At 44.4% G+C, this 22,596-nt stretch overlaps 1 protein-coding gene across 2 annotated transcripts in view; it reads right to left on the reverse strand.

The window, feature by feature from the left end:
• Positions 1–11,226: 11,226 nt before the first annotated feature.
• The window catches only part of dydc2 (DPY30 domain containing 2), a 36,548-nt gene continuing 25,178 nt past the window's right edge, over positions 11,227–22,596 (reverse strand). For both annotated transcript variants that reach the window (XM_043712240.2, XM_043712241.2), the window contains exons 4-6: positions 22,242–22,352; positions 18,983–19,096; positions 11,227–11,402 (exon numbers count right to left, since the gene is read on the reverse strand). In XM_043712240.2, the coding sequence (XP_043568175.1) occupies positions 11,319–11,402; positions 18,983–19,096; positions 22,242–22,352 (309 nt within the window). In that variant the 3' untranslated portion in view covers positions 11,227–11,318. The remainder of the gene's footprint in view (positions 11,403–18,982; positions 19,097–22,241; positions 22,353–22,596) is intronic.

The following is a 22,596-nucleotide window of genomic DNA, read 5'->3' on the forward strand; positions in this document are numbered from 1 at the left end:
TCGGCCCACGATGTTGTGCCGAACTTCTAACCTAGATTAAGTACCCATCCATGTACCTATCCAAATGCCGCTTAAAGGTCGCCAATGATTCCGACTCTACCACTCCCATGGGCAGCGCATTCCATGCCCCCACCACTCTCTGGGTAAAGAACCCACCCCTGACATCTCCCCTATACCTTCCACCCTTCACCTTAAATTTATGTCCCCTTGTAACACTCTGTTGTACCCGGGGAAAAAGTTTCTGACTGTCTACTCTATCTATTCCTCTGATCATCTTATAAACCTCTATCAAGTCACCCCTCATCCTTCGCCGTTCCAACGAGAAAAGGCCGAGAACTCTCAACCTATCCTCGTACGACTTCCTCTCCATTCCAGGCAACATCCTGGTAAATCTTCTCTGCATCCTCTCCAAAGCTTCCACATCTTTCCTAAAGTGAGGCGACCAGAACTGCACACAGTACTCCAACTGTGGCCTAACCAAAGTCCTGTACAGCTGCAACATCACTTCACGACTCTTGAATTCAATCCCTCTGCTAATGAACGATAATACTCCATAGGCCTTCTTACAAACTCTATCCACCTGAGTGGCAACCTTCAAAGATCTATGTACATAGACCCCAAGATCCCTCTGTTCCTCCACCTGACTAAGAACCCTACCATTAACCCTGTATTCCGCATTCTTATTTGTTCTTCCAAAATGGACAACCTCACACTTGGCAGGGTTGAACTCCATCTGCCACTCCTCAGCCCAGCTCTGCATCATATCTAAGTCCCTCTGCAGCCGACAACAGCCCTCCTCACTGTCCACAACTCCACCTATCTTCGTATCATCTGCAAATTTACTGACCCACCCTTCGACTCCCTCATCTAAGTCATTAATAAAAATTACAAACAGCAGAGGACCCAGAACTGATCCCTGCGGAACTCCACTTGTAACTGGGCTCCAGGCTGAATATTTACCATCTACCACCACTCTCTGCCTTCGACCGGTTAGCCAGTTTTCTATCCAATTGGCCAAATTTCCCTCTATCCCATGCCTCCTGACTTTCCGCATAAGCCTACCATGGGGAACCTTATCAAATGCCTTACTAAAATCCATGTACACTACATCCACTGCTCTTCCCTCATCCACATGCTTGGTCACCTCCTCGAAGAATTCAATAAGACTTGTAAGGCAAGACCTACCCTTCACAAATCCGTGTTGGCTGTCCCTAATCAAGCAGTGTCTTTCCAGATACTCATAAATACTATCCCTCAGTACCCTTTCCATTACTTTGCCTACCACAGAAGTAAGACTAACAGGCCTGTAATTCCCGGGGTTATCCCTATTCCCTTTTTTGAACAGGGGCACAACATTCGCTACTCTCCAGTCCCCTGGTACCACCCCCGTTGCCAGTGAAGACGAGAAGATCATTGCCAACGGTACTGCAATTTCCTCTCTTGCTTCCCACATAATCCTAGGATATATCCCGTCAGGCCCGGGGGACTTGTCTATCCTCAAGTTGTTCAAAATGTCCAACACATCTTCCTTCCTAACAGGTATCTCTTCTAGCTTACCAGTCCATTTCACACTCTCCTCTTCTACAATACGGTCCCTCTCGTTCGTAAATACTGAAGAGAAGTACTTGTTCAAGACCTCTCCTATCTCTTCCGACTCAATACACAGTCTCCCACTACTGTCCTTGATCGGACCTACCCTCGTTCTCGTCATTCTCAGGTTTCTCACATACGCATAAAATGCCTTGGGGTTATCCTTGATCCTATCCGCCAACGATTTTTCATGCCCTCTCTTAGCTCTCCTAATCCCTTTCTTCAGGTCCCTTCTGGCTATCCTGTATCCCTCCACTGCTCTGTCTGAATCCTGTTTCCTCAACCTTATGTAAGCCTCCTTCTTCCTCTTTACCAGACATTCAACCTCTCTCGTCAACCAAGGCTCCCTCACACGACCATTTCTTTCCTGCCTGATAGGTACATACATATCATGGACACGTCGTATCTGCTCTTTGAAAAAGTTCCACATTTCCACCACATCCTTCCCTGACAGCCTATGCTCCCAACGTATGCTCCTCAAATCCTGCCTTACAGCATCGTAATTTCCCTTCCCCCAATTATAAAATCTACCTTGTTGGGCGCACCTATCTCTCTCCATAACCAAGGTGAAAGTCACAGAATTGTGGTCACCATCACCAAAATGTTCACCCACTAACAAGCCCACCACTTGTCCCGGTTCATTACCGAGTACCAAATCCAATATGGCCTCCCCTCTGGTTGGACAATCTACATACTGCGTTAGAAAAGCTTCCTGGACACACTGCACAAACACCGCCCCATCCAATCTACTTGATCTAAAGAGCTTCCAATCAATATTTGGGAAGTTGAAGTCGCCCATGACTACGACCCTGTGGCTTCTGCACCTTTCCAAAATCTGTTTCCCAATCTGTTTCTCCACATCTCTGCTGCTATTGGGGGGCCTATAGTAAACACCCAACAAGGTGACTGCACCTTTCCTATTTCTGACTTCAGCCCATACTACCTCCAGAGGCAGATCCCCCTCAAACTTCCTTTCTGCAGCCGTTATACCATTTCTAATTAGCAATGCCACCCCCCCTCCTTTTTTCCCACCCTCCCTAATCTTGCTGAAACACCTGTAACCAGGAACCTCCAACAGCCATTCCTGTCCCACATCTATCCACGTTTCCGTGATGGCCACAACATCGTAGTCCCAGGTACCGATCCACGCCTTAAGTTCACCCACCTTATTTCTGATACTCCTTGCGTTGAAGTATACGCACTTGAGCCCATCTCTGTGTCCGCAAGTAGTCCCTGTCAGTGCTACCTTCTCCACAGCCTCCCTACAGTCTTGGGCATCCTGACAAACAGCTAACCTACTTGCTGGACTACAAGTCCGGATCCCATCCCCCTGCCAAATTAGTTTAAACCCCCCCGAAGAGTGCTAGCAAACCTACCCCCCAGGATATTGGTGCCCTTCTGGTTCAGGTGCAACCCGTCCTGTTTGTACAGGTCCCACCTTGCCCAGAATGCAGTCCAATTGTCCAAATATCTGAAGCCCTCCCTCCTACACCAGCCTTGCAGCCACGTGTTCAACCCTATTCTTTGCCTCACTGTCACGTGGCACCGGCAACAACCCAGAGATGACGACTCTGTCTGTCCTAGCTTTTAGCTTCCAGCCTAACTCCTTGAGCTCTTGAATGACCTCCCCACCCCTCTTCCTACCTATGTGCATGTCCTTTCATGCTGTGCATCTTTATGACTCTATGGCTCAGGATGGGCAGGACTGGCAGCTTAATGTTCCAGGATACAAATACTACAGGAAGGATAGAAAGGGAGGCAAGAGAGGAGGGGGAGTGGCATGTTTGATAAGGGATAGCATTACAGCTGTGCTGAGGGAGGATATACCCAGAAATACATCCAGAGAAGTTATTTGGGTGGAACTGAGAAATAAGAAAGGGATGATCTTATTGAGATTGTATTATAGACCCCCCAATAGTCAGAGGGAAGTTGAGAAACAATCTTATAAGGAGATCTCCGCTATCTGTAAGAATAATAGGGTGGTTATGGTAGGGGATTTTAACTTTCCAAACATAGACTGGGACTGCCATAGTGTTAAAGGTTTAGATGGAGAGGAATTTGTTAAGTGCGTACAAGACAATTTTCTGATTCAGTATGTGGATGTACCTACTAGAGAAGGTGCAAAACTTGACCTATTCTTGGGAAATAAGGCAGGGCAGGTGACTGAGGTGTTAGTGGGGGAGCACTTTGGGGCCAGCGTCCATAATTCTATTCGTTTTAAAATAGTGATGGAAAAGGATAGACTGGATCTAAAAGTTGAAATTTTAAATTGGAGAAAGGCCAATTTTGACAGTATTAGGCAAGAACTTTTGAAAGCTGATTGGGGGCAGATGTTCGCAGGTAAAGGGATGGCTGGAAAATGGGAAGCCTTCACAAATGAGATAACGAGAGTCCAGAGAAAATATATTCCTGTTAGGGTGAAAGGGAAGGCTGGTAGGTATAGGGAATGCTGGATGACTGAAGAAATTGAGGGTTTGGTTAAGAAAAAGAAAGAAGCATATGTCAGGTGTAGACAGGATAGATCGAGTGAATCCTTAGAAGAGTATAAAGGAAGTAGGGGTATACTTAAGAGGGAAATCAGGAGGGCAAAAAGTGGACAAGAGATAGCTTTGCAAATAGAATTAAGGAGAATCCAAATGGTTTTTACAAATACATTAAGGACAAAAGGGTAACTAGGGAGAGAATAGGGCTCCTCAAAAATCAGCAAGGTGGCCTTTGTGTGGAGCCGCAGAAAATGGGGGAGAAACTAAATGAGTATTTTGCATCAGTATTTATTGTGGAAAAGGATATGGAAGATATAGACTGTAGGGAAGTAGATGGTGACATCTTGCAAAATGTCCAGATTACAGAGGAGGAAGTGCTGGATGTCTTGAAATGGGTAAAGGTGGATAAATCCCCAGAACCTGATCAGGTATACCCTAGAACTCTGTGGGAACCTAGAGAAGTGATTGCTGGGCCTCTTGCTGAGATATTTGTATCATCGATAATCACAGGTGAGGTGCCGGAAGACTGGAGGTTGGCAAACCTGGTGCCACTGTTTAAGAAGGGTGGTAAGGACAAGCCAGGGAACTATAGATCGGTGAACAAAGAGGATTGATGAGGGCAGAGCAGTAGATGTGATCTATATGGACTTCAGTAAGGCGTTCGACAAGGTTCCCCATGGAAGACTGATTAGCAAGGTTAGATCTCTCAGAATACAGGGAGAACTAGCCATTTGGATACAGAACTGGTTCAAAGGTAGAACACAGAGGGTGGTGGTGGAGGGTTGTTTTTCAGACTGGAGGCCTGTGACCAGTGGAGTGCCACAAGGATCGGTGCTGGGTCCTCTACTTTTTGTCATTTATATAAATGATTTGGATGCGAGCATAAGAGGTACAGTTAGTAAGTTCGCAGATGACACCAAAATTGGAGGTGTAGTGGACAGGGAAGAGGGTTACCTCAGATTACAACAAGATCTGGACCAGATGGGCCAATGGGCTGAGAAGTGGCAGTTGGAGTTTAATTCAGATAAATGCGAGGTGCTGCAGGACTTATACACTTAATGATAAGGTCCTAGGGAGTGTTGCTGAACAAAGAGATCTTGGAGTGCACGTTCATAGCTCCCTGAAATTGGAGTCGCAGCTCGACAGAATAGTGAAGAAGGCATTTGGTATGCTTTCTTTTATTGGTCGGAGTATTGAGTGCAGGAGTTGGGAGGTCATGTTATGGCTGTACAGGACATTGGTTAGGCCACTGTTGGAATATTGCATGCAATTCTGGTCTCCTTTGTATCCGAAAGATGTTGTGAAACTTGAAAGGGTTCAGAAAAGATTTACAAGGATGTTGCCAGGGTTGGAGGATTTGAGCTATAGGGAGACGCTGAATAGGCTGGGGTTGTTTTCCCTGGAGCTGAGGGGTGACTTTATAGAGGTTTACAACATTATGAGGGGCATGTATAGGGTAAATAGGCAAAGTCTTTTCCTGGGGTCGGGGAGTCCAGAACTAGAGGGCATAGGTTTAGGGTAAGAGGGGAAAGATATAAAAGAGACCTAAGGGGCAACTTTTTCAAACAGAGGGTGATACGTGTACGGAATGAGCTGCCAGAGGAAGTGGTGGAGGCTGGTACAATTGCAACATTTAAGAGGCATTTGGATGGGTATATGAATAGGAAGGGTTTGGAGGGATATGGGCCGGGTGCTGGCAAATGGGACTAGATTGGGTTGGGATATCTGGTCAGCATGGACGGGTTGGACCGAAAGGTCTGTTTCCATACTGTACATCTCTATGACTCTATAAATTGGATGGCTCTTTGTGATGCACTGGTAATGTCCCTGCCTGTGAGCTAGGAGGTCTGGGTTCAAGTTCTACCTGCTCCAGTGTTGAGTGCTACTATCTCTGAACAGGCTGATCAGAAAATAGAAAAAAGGTTCACTTGAGCTGGAAAGCACATCACTGGTGGTGGTGCATAGATGAAAATGCCATGGACGATTTGATGGTGGGAAGAAAAGCCAGTCAGTTGTATGTGATAACATTTTTAGATGTTTTTTAAAAAAGACTTACTTTTAATTGGTAATTAATTCAAAAGCAAACTGATTTAGTGATTGAGGATAAAGGAGAAAACAGGTGGCACATGGCTCAATGGTTAGCACTGCTGCCTCACAGTGCCAAGGACCTGGGATCAATTCCAGCTTCGGGCAATTGTCTATGTAGATTTAGGAACATTCTCCCTGTGTCTGTGTGGGTTTCCTCCCACAATCCAAAGATATGCAGGTTAGATGCTAAATTGCCCATAGTTTACAGAGATGTGCAGGCAAGATGGATTTGCCATGGGAAATGCCGGTTTACAGGTATATTGGGTGGGATGCTCTTGAGAGGGTCGGTGTGCACTCGATAGGCTGAATGGCCAGCTCCCATACTGTAGGGATTCTAAAATTAACACTAGTGATTTTGTGGTGGGGAATAAAATGTTCAGTGGCTCGGTGGATAGCACTGCTGCCTCACAGCACTAGGGCCCCATCTTAGGCTCCACTTGTGTGGAGTTTGCACATTCTCCCCCTGTCTGTGTGGGTTTCCTCTGGGTGCTTCGGTTTCCTCCCACAGTCCAAAGATGTGCAGGTCAGGTGAATTGGCCATGCTAAATTGCCCATAGTGATAGGTGCATTAGTCAGAGGGAAATGGTGGGTGGGTTACTCTTCGGAGGGTGGGTGTGGACTTGTTGGGCCGAAGGGCCTGTTTTCGCACTGTAGGGAATCTAATCTAATAGCTCCTTCTAGAAAATAAAGTATCACTCAAGCTTGAGGGCTTTTGTAGCACAGTGGTAGTGTCCCTACTTGGGTCTGGGTTCACGTCCTATAAATAAAGATTAACATTTTTACCATTGAGTTAAGAAGTATATAATTAGTGGCAAAACTCACCAATTTCTGAAACACAGATTAGTATGCATCGAACCCATACTGCACTCATTCCTGATTAGATTAGATTCCCTACAGTGTGGAAACAGGCCCTTTGGCCCAACAAGTCCACACCGACCCTCCGAAGAGTAACCCACCCAGACCCATTTCCCTCTGACTAATACATCTAACACAATGGGCAATTTAGCATGGCCAATTCACCTGATCTGCACATTTTTGGACTGTGGGAGGAAACCAGAGCACCCGGAGGAAACCCATGCAGACACGGGGAAAATGTGCATACTCCACACAGACAGCCGCCCAAGGCTAGAATTGAACCTGGGTCCCTGGCACTGTGAGGCAGCAGTGCTAACCACTGAGCCACTGTGCCATCCGTGATGAAGTGCTTATGCCCGAAATGTCAATTCTCCTGCTCATTGGATGCTGCCTGATCTCCTGTGATTTTCCAGTAACACACACCCGGCTCTGATTTCCAGCATCTACTATCCTCACTTTCTCCTAGTTGATTTCAAGAATGCCTGTCTTGAAGAAGTTCTCCTCCTCTCTCTACAAGGATCTCATTGAGTCCCTCTCTCTCATTGCACCCTCCCATGTCATCTCCTCTGCCCTGAAGCTCTTCAGCCACGTCCTGAAGCAAACTCGCTGCCACAGCCTCATCTCCTTCCTCAGTGCCTGCCTTTGGAACCATCTGATCCTGCATGGATTACAGACTACATACAGACTAACATAATTTGTACCTGAACAGGCCAACATATGTACTACAAATACGAATCCTTCAGAAATGGTTCTCCTTCCGGATCCTCCATGCACTGCCACCTACGCTTCCTAGCTCATGGCCACACTCTCCCAGACCTGCAAAGGACCTCTGCTGTTTTATATCCTCAGAAGAATTCACACACTCAAGAAATGCTTTTTCTTCACCATAGCGGACATAAAAGAATGTAAGTTAAACAAGTTCCCATGTACTTACGTCAATACTCAGGGCTCCTCAACCATTCCAAAACCTTCTCCTGGCCTCTGAAACTGCTCAATGCCATTAGCCATGCGGCCGCTCCAGCCACCACCACCGTGGCGAATGATGATGTCACTTCCAGCCCCGCCACCCCACAGATTGCAGCCACGCCACCTCCGCGATCACCATCCAGCCTACTACCTCCGCGATCGCTGGGGAGACAACTGCCTCCATGACCACCACAGGATCCACTGCCGCTAGCACTGACACGATACCTACCCTCCACATCACTTCTGACCCCGCAGTTGCCACTGCAGCAGCCACTTCTGCCCCCAGAGGCGTCAGTCACTGGAACACCAATGACTACATCGTCGACACCACTTCCGCCCCCATGGTAAGTGTCACTTCAATTGGCGACGTCACATCTGACCCATAACCATACCCATACCCACTCCAGTGGCAGTCTCCACCCCAACCCCAGGTTTTAGCTCCCAGCCTTGCACCTTGTTTTTACTATTCCCACAGACCTCCCCCTTACTGAGGATGAACGTTCAATCCTCAGTAAAGGCCTCACCTTCATCCCTCTACACTTCCAGATTAATGAGTTCGACATACATTGCAATATTGAGCATTTCTTCCACTGCCTCCGACTCCTGCCCACCCACTGAGGACCCCCTCTCTCGCATCCAACATACCCCATCTACCTGGACACCCCGTGCTGGCCTGTTACCCACCCTTGACCTTTTCATTTCAAACTGTCACCACGAAATAGACCACCTCAACCCTGTCCACTCCCCTAACCCACTCCAATCTCCCACCCTCGCAAAGCGCAGCTCTCCGATCCAACCCCAACCCCACCATCAAACCAGCAGACATGGGGGTGCTGTGGTAGTTTGGCACATCGACATCAACACCACTGGATCCAGGTGCCAACTCTCACACACCTCCTCCTACTGCGCCCTTGACCACAACCTCACCTCCCATCACCAAACCATCATCTCTCTCACCTCATCATCTCTGGGGATCTCCCACCCACAGCCTCCAACCTCATCATCCATTCCTGATGATGTTATGCCCAAAACGTCTATTCTCCTGTTCCGCAGATGCTGTCTGTGCTTTTCTAGCAACATGCTTTTGACTCTGATCTCCAGCGTCTGCAGTCCTCACTTTCTCCCATTCCTGTAACTGTTTGATAAGATAGTGTCAAAAGAGTTTTTATTTTGGTATTGATGTACCAACTTTGGAAACACTTGATCTATTGGTTTGGAGAAGTATACTCTGCACGTTTTCTGAGTCATTCCTGCCCTTAAGGTTATTCACTCTGCCTGGGAAATCTGGAAGATGGGAACGCAGTCTCAGGAAAAAGTGCCTCTCATTTAAGACTGGGATGGGAAGAATTTTCTTCACTGAGGATTTTTAATCTTTGGAATTTTCCACCCTAGAAAGTTGTGAATGTTGCAATGTTGAGTATAAAACTGAGAATAACAGATTTTTTGATCTCTTAGGGAATCAGAGGATTGGCTGGGAATGTATGGTTGAGCGATGAATATACTGAATAGAGGGCCAGACTCAAGGGCAGTTCAGTCTACTCCAGCCCCAATTGCTTATGTTTTTATATTAGGTTAGATTCCCTACAGTGTGGAAACAGGCCCTTCGGCCCAACCAGTCCACACCGACCCTCCGAAGAGTAACCCACCCAGACCCATCTCCCTCTGACTAATGCACCTAACACTATGGGCAATTTAGCATGGCCAATTCACCTGACCTGCACATCTTTGGATTGTGGGAGGAAACCGGAGCACCCGGAGAAAACCCACGCAGACACGGGGAGAATGTGCAAACTCCACACAGACAGTCACCCAAGGCTAGTATCGAACCTGGGGCCCTGGTGCTGCGAGGCTGCAGTGCTAACCACTGAGCCACCCTATTAGGTAAGGGGAAGATTTATTCTATGTCAAATGCAGGCTCTACATGGCCTGTGATTGTTTAAATGGGGACAGAGCCAAGGGAGTTTTACTCTGTATTTAACCTCACATTGTAGTACCTGTCCCAGGAGTGTTAAAGGGGACAGTATACAGTGAGTTTTCTCTATGTAAACCCATACTGCACCAGTCCTAGGAATGTTTGATGTGGCAGTTGTTATCACTGGTTCCTGGGCAAGGGTCCCCAATTTATTACAATTCCAGATGGGAAACCTCCAAATTAAACCCCTCTCTTGGTTTGTTGCTGCAAGGTCAATTTAAAAAGGATCCCTTCCCTTCTGTTTTTCTGTCCCAATTGAAATGTTCTAATAGTTTAAAAGGAGCCAATTTAACCAGACTTCTTGAGTCAAAGAATGAGTTTATGAGCTACTCAGTGTGAGAAACAATCATAAAACATGACATACATACACACAGATTCAAAATGTGAATTGAGTCAAGAGATAAGTAGATGGCAGAACACTGTGGCCATTAAATTGGATGACAGAACATAGATCGTGGCAAGTGCTGCTGTTGGTCATGAGTAGTTAATTTTGAGATTCTTGACTGTACAAATTAGTTGACAGGTCTCTTTACTGTTCCCTTTTTGACAGTGAGTTCACTGGCTAGCCTGGCTTTCAACACTCTGATAGAATTTTTCTTTACAGCACAGGGCTGTTTAGTGGCTGTTCTCAAAAGAATGCCTTCGCAGGTCCATAAGTAATTCAGGCCTATGATCTGTTCTCCTAACAAACAGTACAGAGGTATATTCTGTATCCAACCCCCTGCTGTACTTGTCATGGGACTATTTGATGGAAACAATATAGAAGCAGCTTTACTTTCAGTTTAAAAGGGGGAAAGCTTTACTATTCATCTAATCCTATGCTATACCTATTCTGGAGGTGTTGGATGGAGACAGTCTCAAGGAAACTTTACTTTCAGTTTAAAAATGTAGAGGTAGCTTTACTCTGTATCTAACGTGATGCTGTTCTTGTCCTGGGAGAAAGTGAGGACTGCAGATGCTGGAGATCAGAGCTGAAAAATATGTTGCTGGAAAAGCGCAGCAGGTCAGGCAGCATCCAAGGAGCAGGAGAATCGATTCCTGAAGAAGGGCTTATGCCCGAAACATCGATTCTCCTGCTCCTTGGATGCTGCCTGACCTGCTGTGCTTTTCCAGCAACACATTTTTCAGCTCTGTTCTTGTCCTGGGACTGTTTGATGGGGACAGTGTGGAGGGCACTTTATTCAATATTAAATTCTAACACTAACGTCAGGGGTTCAAAAAAATTGTAAAAATTCACCGAATCAATATCTCAAATTATGATACTCATATAACTAACTGAGAATGTATTAATTTAATGGAAAATCAAATGATGAACAGTTTATTTCCACTTCTCAAGCCAGAGTTGAGTTGGACCAGTTAATTTTTCAGGATTTCTCCTCAGCTTCTTTGATGCTTTCTTCTGCAGGTTTGGATTCTTCCTCTGTTGGCAATGATTCCTCATTATGATCCTAGAAGAAATGATATCAAGTGATTTCCCTGTGAAATATCAGCAAACCGTCCATCATTGTTATTATTTCTGACCCAGCTGTCTGCCAGTTACTTCACTCTGATCCTGGAGAACAATATGGCAATGCTGGAATTTATCCAGTCCACATTGGAAGGTAGAAGTTAGGGAAGGATATGGAAACTGAATAAATTTATGACCATTCAGAAGGAGTAGGTTAATTAATCAAATGATGAAGACAGGATCAATTGAGAGATGATCAGTGAGGAGGAGTAATAAATTTGGAGATGATTGCTCAGTCACTGAGGAGAGGATCAGTTGATCAACAAGATTAATTGGTGAGCAGATGATCGATCTACCAATGAAAAGTTGATCAATCTAACAGCGAGGAGAGGATTGATCTAACAGGAGAGAATCAGGTATCAGTGAAGAGAGGAGTGGATCAATAAATGAGGAGAGTCGTAATTGATTCGTGAGGAGAGGATTGGTCAATGGGAGAGAAGCAGATACCAATCAGTGATGAGAGAATAGATCAGTGAGGAGAGCATCAATTGATCAGCAAGAGACGATTGATTGATCGGTGAAGAGAGGATTAATTGATCAGTGATGAAAGGATCGATTGAAGAGTGAAGACAGGATTGATTGAACAATGATGAGTGGATTGGGTGATCAGTGAAGACGATCAATTAGTAAGAAGAGGATCAATTTATGTGAGGATCAATCACATAATCAGAGAAGAGGGAGTTGATCGATGAGTGGAGAGGATCAGTGAAGAAATGATCGACCAGTGATCAACCAGCACAGCACGGTGGTTCAGTGGTCAGCATTGTAGCCTCACAGTGCCAGGAACCTAGGTTCGATTCCAGCCTTAGGGAACTGTCTGTGTGGAGTTTGCACGTTATTCCCAGGTCTATGTGGGTTTCTGTCGGGTGTTTCAGTTTCCTCCCACAGGAAAAGGGGTAGATACTGAACAAGTATTTTGCATCAGTACTTACTGTGGAGAAGGTCATGGAAGATATAGAATGTGGGGAAATATATAATGACATCTTGAAAAATGTCCATATTACAGAGGAGGAGGAGCTGGATGTCTTGGAACGTATAAAAGTGGGTAAATCCCCAGGACCTAATCAGGTGTATCCAGAACTCTATGGGAAGCTAGGGAAGTGATTGCTGCTCCCCACACCTCCCCCCTCACTTCTCTCCAAGGCCCACACCTCCCCCCTCACTTCTCTCCAAGGCCCCAAAGGAAACTTCCATATCCGCCACAGATTCACCTGCACCTCCACCCACATCATCTACTGCATCCGCTGCAGCCGGTGTGGCCTCCTCTATATTGGGGAGACAGGCCGCCTACTTGCGGAGCGATTCAGAGAGCACCTCTGGGCCACCCGGACGAACCAACCCAACCACCCTGTAGCACAGCATTTCAACTCCCCCTCCCACTCCACCGAGGATATGCAGGTCATTGGACTCATCCACCGCCAAACCACAACAACGCGACGGTCGGAGGAGGAGCGTCTTATCTTCCGACTGGGAACCCTCCAACCACAGGGGATGAACTTGAACTTCACCAGTTTCTTCATCCCCCCTCCCCCCACCTTGTCTCAGCCGAATCCCTCCAGCCCGGCACCGCCTTCCTGACCTGCAGTCGTCTTCTTGACCTCTCCGCCTCCATCCTACTCCGACCTATCACCCTCACCTTGACCTCTTTCCACCTATCATATTTCCAACGCCCCTCCTCCAAGTCCCTCCTCCCTACCTTTTATCTTCTCCTGCTGAACACTCTCTGCTCATTCCTGAAGAAGGGCCTGTGCCCGAAACGTCGAATCTCCTGTTCCCTGGATGCTGCCTGACCTGCTGTGCTGTTCCAGCAATAAAGTTTCAACTTTGATCTCCAGCATCTGCAGACCTCACTTTCTCCTCCAAGTGATTGCTGGGCCCCATGCTGAGATATTTATATCACCGATGTTCACAGGATAGGTGCTGGAAGACTGGAGAGTGGCTAATGTGGTGCCACTATTTAAGAAAGGTGACAAGGAAAAGCCAGGGAATTATAGACCAGTGAACATGACATCAGTGGTGGGCAAGTTGTTGGAGGGAATCCTGAGGGACAGGATTTACATATATTGAGAAAGGCAAGGACTGATTAGGGATAGTCAGCATGACTTTGTGCATGGGAAATCATGTCTCACAAACTTGATTGAGTTTTTTGAAGTAGTAACAAAGAGGATTAATGAGAGCAGAGAGGTGAACGTGATCTATATGGACTTCAGTAAGGCGTTTGCCAAGGTTCCTTCTGGGAGACTGGTTCGCAAGGTTAGATCTCATGGGATACAGGGAGAACTAACCATTTGGATACGGAACTGGCTCAAAGGTAGAAGACAGAGGGTTGTGACGTAGGGTTGCTTTTCAGACTGGAGGCCTGAGAACTGTGCTGGGTCCACTACTTTTTGTCATTTATATAAATGATTTGAATGTGAACATAGAAGGTATAGTTAGTAAGTTTGCAGATGACACCAAAATTGTGAGGTTTAGTGGGCAGTGAAGAAGATTACCTTGGAGTACAATAGAATCGTGATCTGATGGGCCAGTGGGCTGAGGAGTGGCAAATGGAGTTTAATTTAGATAAATGCGAGGTGCTGTATTTTAGAAAAGCAAATAGACCAGGACTTATACACTTAATGGGAAGGTCCTGAGGAGTGTTGCTGAACAAAGAGACCTTGAGTGCAGGTTCATTGCTCCCTGAAAGTGGAGTCGCAGGTAGATAGGATAGTCAAGAAGGCGTTTAGTAAGCTTTCCTTTATTGGTCAGAGCATTGAGTATTGGAGTTGGGAGGTCATGTTTTGGCTGTACGTGACATTGATTGGGCCACTGTTGGAATATTGCGTGCAATTCTGGTCTCCTTCCTATTGGAAGTATGTTGTTAAACTTGGAGGTGCCGATATTGGACTGAGGTGGACAAAGTTAAAAATCACACAACATCAGGTTTGTTTGCTTCCAAATAAACCTGTTAGACCATAACCTGGTGTTGTCTGATTTTTAACGTTGTGAAATCTGAAAGGGTTCAGAACAGATTTCCAAGAATGTTGCTAGGGTTGGAGGATTTGAGCTATAGGGAGTGGCTGAGTAGGCTGGAGCTGTTTTCTCTGGAGCATCAGAGACTGAGGGGTAACCCTTATAGAGATTTATAAAATCATGAGGGGCATGGATAGGATAAATAGACAAGGTTTTTTCCCTGAGTTGGGGGAGTCCACAACTAGAGGTCATAGGTTTAAGGTGAGTGGGGAAAGATATAAAAAGGATCTAAGGGGCAACCCTTTCACGCAGAGGGTGGTGCGTGGAAGGAATAAGCTGCCAGAGGCAGTAGTGGTACAATTGCAACATTTAAAAGGCACCTGGATGGGAATATGAATAGGAAGGGTTGAGAGGGATATGGGCCAAGTGCTGGCAAATGAGACTAGATTAGGTTGGGATATCTGGTCAGCATGGACAAGTTGGATCGAAGGGTCTGTTTACTGTGCTGTCCATCTCTATGACACATTCTAAAGATGTGCAAATTACGTGGATTGGCCACGCTAAATTAATCATAGTGTTCAGAGACGTGTAGGCTAGGTGTGTTAGCCATGGGAAGAACAGGGTTACAGGGATAGGGTTGGGGATGGGTCTGTGTGTGTGTTGCTCTTTGGAGGGTTGGTGTGGACTTGTTGGGTTGAGTGGCCTGTTTCCACACTGTGGAGGTTCTACAAAAAAAAATGATTGACCAGTGAAGAGAGGATTGATCATTTAGTGAGAAGACAATAGATCGATAATTAAGGAGAGGATTAATCCACTTGCTAAGGATCCCCTTCCTCAATGATTGATCAGTGAAGAGAGAATCAGTCGATGAGGAATGGACCAATTAGTGATGAGAGGATTGAACAATCAATCAGTAAGGAGAGGATCAATGAATCAGGAAAGGATTAATTGATCAGAGGAGAGAAGGTCAGTCAGTGGAGAGGATGGACCAATCAGTGAGAACAGGATCAGCAATCGAGGAGAGGATTAACCAGTAACGGGACAAATGATAAATCATGAAGGAGAGGATCAAACATAAGGAGAGGATCGATTGTGCAGAAAGGAGAGCATCAGTTGTTCAGCGAGGAGAGGATCGATTGATCAGGGAGGAGAGCAACAATGAGCAGAGGATCAATCAATCAGTGAAGAATGGATCAGTGAGAATTGATTGATCTGTCAGTAAAGAAAGGATTGATTGGTGAGCAGTGGACCGATCCATGTGGAGCAGATCAATCATTGGATAAAGGATCAATTGATCAGTGATGAGCAGATCAATGAGTGCAAAGGGGATCAATCTAACAAAGAGATGATTAATCTCAACATTGAGGTGAGGATCAGGTATCAGTGTAGGAGATCAGTCAGTGAAGCGAGAATTGATCAGTGAGGAAAGAATTGGGTAATCAGTAAGTAAAGGATCAATCAATCAATGAGGAGAGGACCTCATTCACTGAGAGGATTGATCAATCAGTAAAGGGAGTACCAGTGAAAAGAAGATCAACCATCAGGGAGATGATCAATCAGTGAGGAGAACTTTGTTCAATGAGGAGAGGGTCAATCAATCAGTGATGAGAGGAAAGGAGGAGAGGATCTGTGAGAAGAAAAGAGAATCGATCAGCAAGGAAAGGGTCGATCAGTGAGTTAAGAATTAATTAGAGGATCAAACGGTGAGGAGAGAATCAATCAATTTTGAAGAGCAGATCTAAGAAGAAAGGATTGATTCATCATTTAGAAAATTGATAAATAAATAAAGACAGGATCAATGAGGATACGAAAAAAGCAATTAGTGAGGAGAGGATTGCCCAGTGAGAACAGCAAATAAGTGATAAAAGGATCTCAATAAGGAGATGAATCAGTGAAAAGAAGATTGATCAGTGAGGATCGATTCATGAAGGGGGTATCAGTGAGGAGAGGATCAATCAATCATTAAAGTGTGGATCAATCAGTGAAGAGAGGATCAGTTAGTGAGAAAGGATAAAATCAATCAATCTGTAAAGAGAGGATCACTTAGTGAGGACAGGATTAATCAATCAAATCGGTGATGAAAATATCAGATATCAAGGAGAAGATCAATCATTTGATCAGGAGAGGATGAAGTTACGAATTTTGTCTGTTCAATTATTTTTGGGACTTTGTGAAACAAAGCACATCTTGATGTAGGATGTAGCAAACCTGGAGGTTCATCAGTGCCAGATGGTAAACAATTTGACATCATCTGTTTTATGAGAGCTCTCTTATTCCTGGTAATCTTATTGATTCTAAGAGTTCATGTGCTTTAGTGAATCAGATCAATTGAAGGTTATCTGTCTATTCAGGGAACAATTGCAATATTGTTTAAGATCCTCCATGCTACGGTTTAAATCTAAGATACATGTCTAGCCTTATTTTTAATGAATAAAATTTTGCTTTAGCAACCATATTTGGTTTTGAACTGTCTTAACATAAACTAGCTTAACCCAAGTTAAAATATGAACTTCATATAAACAACATGCTGTTTTATAACATCTATAAGGCCATCAGAGAACTTTTTTTTCCATTCATTGTAGGGATGTGGACACTGCTGGCTGGGCCAGCCTTTACATATATCCTTAGGAAGATAGTGATGATCTGTTTTCTTGAACCACTGCAGTTAATCAACATGATATAGGAACCCCACAGTGCTGTGAGGGAGGGAGTTCCAGGATTTTAACCTTCATGACGCAGAAGGTAGTAATACATTTTCAAGTCAAGATTGTGTGACTGTGAGGATCTTGCAGGTGGTGGTTGTCTCCTGTATCTGCTACCCTAGTCCTTCCATATGGTGGAGGTAAGAGATTTGGAAGGTGCTGTTGAAAGCCTTGGTGACTTGCTGCAGTTCACTTTGAAGATAGTACATATTGCTGTAATTGTGAGATGGTGTTGAAGGGAATAATGGTTATTCTGGGAGTGCCAATCAAGCGGGCTGTTGTCGAGCCTCTTGATTATTCAGCTGCTGACCATATGCATTGTAGATTATGGACAAGCACTGGATAGTCTGTAGGTGATTTACTTGCTGTAGATCTCCCAGCCTCTGACTTGCTCTTATAGTCATCGTATTTATTTGACTGGTGCAGTTCAGTTTCTGGTCAATGGTAACCCCCAGAATCTTGATAGTAGGGCAGTGTGGTGATGGTAATGTCATTCATTGAATGTCACGGGGTAATGTTGATGTTCTCTTTGAATCATTTTGATCATTGCCTGGGATTTGGTGTGGTATGAATATTACTTGCCACTTATCAACCCAATATTGGAAAGAAAATTTGACCATGGAAGAAGATATTACCACAGGAAGGATATAAATGATTTGGAAGCATTTCAGACATTTACCAGCCTAATGCCTGGGAAGGGCAGGTTGTTTTATGACAAGAAGTTGGTTGCACTGGGCTTGTAACTTCTGAAGTTTAGACAAGAAATGACTTGATTAAAACTTACAAAATCCTGAGGAGTCTTGACAGGGTAGATGTGGATAACTTGTTTCCTGTTGTGGGAGGATCTAGAACTAGTGGTTGTCCATTTATGATAGAGATGAGGAGATTTATTTTTCTTTCAGAAGGCAGTGAGACTTTGGAATTCTCTTCCTTAGAAGATGGTGGAAACAAAGTCTGAATATTTTTGAGGCAGTCATGGATAGATCCTTAAGTAAGGAGTTTAAAGATTATCAGGGGTAGGCAAGATTATAGAGTCATCAGATCAATCACAATCTTTTTGAGCAACAGAGCAAGCTTGAAAGACTGAGTGACTTATCCCTGTTCCTAATTTGTAAGTTTACAGGTGGCCAAAGGTTGTGCACAGTGATAGTGTTTTAAAGAAGTAGAAACAAGCCATCGTGGTCATAGACAGAAGCTTATTTGCAGGCTTGACCGGATACCAAGATTGTGAATAATATGATTCAGACTCACAGACAGTTGCCAGGAAGAGGGATGGAGTCATTGGTTAGGCAAAAGAATTTGTATTTGGGACCGATGATGTCTTAATCTTTTTAATGTTTACTTGCTCATCTCATATTGGATGATGGACCAGCATCATGACCAATTAAAGATACAGTAGTGGTCAAGAGAGATGGTTAAAGAAAGATCCTTAGTGGTTACCAGCGGTAACGATGCAGAAGAAGGAGAGAGGCTATAGTAAAGTGATTCACTGGCTACAATTAATTAGATAACAATGTAACCAGGTGAGAACAATCCTCCCTGGCTGAAACAATGCTCTTAGATAATCATTTGTATGTATAAGCTATGGCTAGCACAGTCCTCAACCATTCAACACACAGAATTACTAACCACTGCTCCCTAACATTTCCAGTCTCCATTCACTTACGCCATGCCTAAAACAGTCCTATCATTAATTGCTTTCCTTTCACCCTTCAGGACTTTACAAAGTTTCTTGTCTATAAGTAACCTCCAACACCTTGACCTTTTCATGTGTTTTTTGGACTTCAAAGATAGGTTAACGTGGTTAGAAAGGAAGTTGATTGAAGTTAAATGAGGTTCATGATATGAATACAAATAAGTTACTCACCTCCATTGCAAAAGTTGATTCATCTTTCTCTTCCACAGTTTCAAGTTCAGGTTCCCCAAACCATTCAGGTGGCACTAATGAAGATGCACTTTCCACAATAGCATGCTCAGAAGTCTAATAAAACAAGACAGGTTATAATCAAGGAGAACCAGAAGAAAAAAGGGAGAGGAGTCATGTAGGAAGGGATGATACAGCGAGATGTACCAGAATAGAGGAGAGAAATTTAAAATGAAAAAGAGAGCATAACACATGAGAGAGACCCTGAATGAGACAAAGGAGAGAGAAATGGAAAACAGAGGCCATGATGAAATAACAAAGAAAGAAGGAAAAAAAGATGAGAATGAACAAGGATAAATAGAACAAGACAAACCAGAGTGAGAGGAAAAAGGAAGGTGTAAGAAAAAGAGAACATAGGAGAAAAAGACAGAACAAAGAAACAAAGTTGAAAGGAAAGAAAGTAAGAAGGAGCAATCATAGAGACAGAGGAAGAGGTAAAGCAGAGATAGATGAAGGAAATGCACAAGACAGCAAGAGAGATAGGCAAATAAAAAGAGAGATAAACCTGAGAGAAGGGGAATGGATAAAGAAATGAGAGAAAGGATAAGACATAGTTAAACAGGTAAAGGTGAAAGTCAAAGTAAAGCAGATAAAGAAACAAAAATACATATTTGAATGCTATAAGATTTGGGAGAAACACAAAGAGGAGAGATAACTAACCAAGGCAGAGTGAAAAGAACACAGAGAAGATTAGGTGGAGATCAAAAATCACAGGATGGCAGAATATCACAACCATGTCTGTGCCAGCTCTCTGCAAGAAAAACTGAGTTAGACCTGCACTCTTACATTTTCCCAGAAGCATTGCAATGCTTCTTTTCAGATAAAGATCCAATTCCCAATTGAAGACATCCACTGAATCTGCCTCCATTGCACTCAGGGCGACTCAGTGGTTAGCACTGCTGCCTCACAGCGCCAGGGATGGGGTTCGATTCCTGTCTCGGGCGACTGTCTGTGTGGAGTTTGCACATTCTCCTGGTGTCTGTGTGGGTTTCCTCCGGGTGCTCCAGTTTCCTCCCACAATCCAAGTAAGATGAATTGGCCGTGCTACATCACCCATACTGTTAGGTGCATTAGTCAGAAGTAAATATAGGTTAGGGAGAATGTTTCTGGGTGGGTTACTCTTTGGAGGGTTGGCGTGGACTTGCTGGGCCGAAGGGCCTGTTTCCACACTGTAGGGAATATAATCTAGTCTAATCATTGCTTTCCAGATCCTAATCACTCTCTGCATAAGAAACTGTATTCTCCTGCTTCTCGGATGCTGCCTGACTTGCTGTGCTTTTCCAGCACTGCACTCTTGACTCTGATCTCCAGCATCTGCATTCCTCATTTTCTCCTAGTGTGGCTGATGTGGCTGGCATTATCAGTGTCATGGGCACACTATCATGGGCAGTGTGCTCACTGTGGCCAGTTCAGTTGCTGCTTTCAGTTCATTTAGCATGGTTATGACAGTCGGTGCTTTTAGCTTGGTCGTTGTAGTCATTGCATTTGGCACATTTCAAACTGTCAATGCCTTTTATGCAGCCAGTGTGGTCAATGCATTCAGATTGTTTGTATAGTCACCATATTTAGCAAGTCAGGGTGTTCAATGTGGTCAGAATTGTTTGTGTAATCATCGTGGTAAGAGTGCTGCCTGTCACATGATGAAATGGAAGCCAGTAATTAAATAGATTTGTGTTTAGATTCTTTGCTATGAATAGTGTCAGGGAAAAATGTGAAAGAACGTAGATGATAGGACCAATGGAATGAGAAGGGAAAAAAATCAAATGGATCACAAACAAATATGGAGGCAAAAGAGAAAGTTCAGAGAAAGAATGTGAAAGAGGCAGCAAATTTATAGGAAAAGAGGTAATTAAATGGCAGTAAACAATCTGGAAAAGAATGGAGTCAGAGTGAAAGGAGGGAATGGGACAAAATTAGAGCGGAGCTTTATTACAGGAAGATAGGGTTAGAGAGAGGGCAGGCATGAGAGAAAGATGGGAAGTCTAATGAAAGTGTGGCAAAGGTGGATTCTGAAGTGAGCTGGAACAGGAGAATCATAGACAAAGAGACAAAAAGTGGAGCAATGGAAACTGTCCTCCTTGTACATATTTCACTTTCCCTAAAGGTATCCCAAAGATTCACATATCTGAAGCCCTTCCTCCTACACCAGCTCTGCAGCCATGTGTTCAGCTGCACTTGCCCTCTGTTCCTTGCCTCACTAGTCCGTGGCACTGGTAGCAACCTGAGATTACTACCCTGCTTGTCCTGCCTTTAGCTTCCAACCTAACTCCCTATTTTCACTTTTCACGTCCTCATCCCTTTTCCTAGCTATGTCATTGGTACCGATGTGTACCACAACTTCAGGCTGCTCCCCCTCCCCCTTAAGAATCCTGTAGATTTGATTTGAGACATCCCTGACCCTGGCACCCAAGAGGTAACATACCATCCAGAGTCTTGTTTGCGACCACTGAATGTTCTGTCTGTTCCTTTAACCATTGAATCGCCTATCACTATTGCTCTCCTATTCTCCTACAACGTCCCTTCTGAGCCACAAAGCCAGGCTTCGTGCCAGAGACCTGACTACTGTGGCTTTCCAATGGTAGGTCATCTATCCAAAGCAGTATACTTATTACTAAGGGAACAGCCACAGGGGTTCCCTGCACTTTCCCTCTCTTGACGGTCACCTAGCTACCTTTATCCTGTAACTTAGGTGTGACTACCTCCCTATAATTCTTCTCTGTCACCCCCTCAGCCTCCCAAATGATCCGAAGTTCATCCGCTTCAACTTCAGCTCCCTAACGCAATCTGTGAGGAGTTGGATTTGGGTGCACTTTTCGCAAGCATGCAACTGCCCTAGCTTCCACCTCATCTGCTCTTAATTGCCAAAAGAGATTAAGAAAAACCTTGGTTTACCAACCCTCCACACTGTTTTTTTTTGTTAGAGGAGGGCAGGTGTAGTGTTGCAGGTAAGCCATTTTACAATAATCAACATGGTCACCAGTACAGATCCCACATATTTAAAACAGAGTTCAAATTCTCAAATTGTCCTGTCATGATTGTCCCTTATATCAAGAATTGAGGGCACGCTGCATTTCATCAAGGCTGGAGTCAAATGTAGCCAGAATTGCTGGCAGTTGATTATATGGCCATGTGAGTTTTGTAATCCCACACACTCACAGTGAACAAACACAGGCAGTGAGTAAAGTTCCGATGTAGCATTGACCTGCTTCTCCATTTCCTGCAACTCCTTAGCTTGTTTTTCCTTCACTGCGTCAAGAGCAGCCAGAATCTGAAGCTGCTGTTTTTCAAGCTCAAGATTTGCTTGCTTGAGCTTCTGTAATGAGAAAAGAAAATAGTTCTCGTTGGATCACTCAATTTTGTTTATGATAAATATCTTCTATGTTTAAAACTAATTTTATGCATTGTAATACAATTCTTCAAAGAGTCATAACTTCATAATGAAGCCTTTCAGCCCATCACATTTATGCCAGCTCTCTGTGCAGCAATCCAGTTAGTCACACTCTCTTCATACCTGTGGCTTTGCACTTCTATTTCCCTCAAATACACATGCAATTTCT

This window comes from Chiloscyllium plagiosum, unplaced genomic scaffold (genome assembly GCF_037043375.1).
Source record: "Chiloscyllium plagiosum isolate Xiang-an unplaced genomic scaffold, Cpla_swu_hap1 HiC_scaffold_22, whole genome shotgun sequence".
NCBI classification, from domain to species: Eukaryota; Metazoa; Chordata; class Chondrichthyes; order Orectolobiformes; family Hemiscylliidae; genus Chiloscyllium; species Chiloscyllium plagiosum.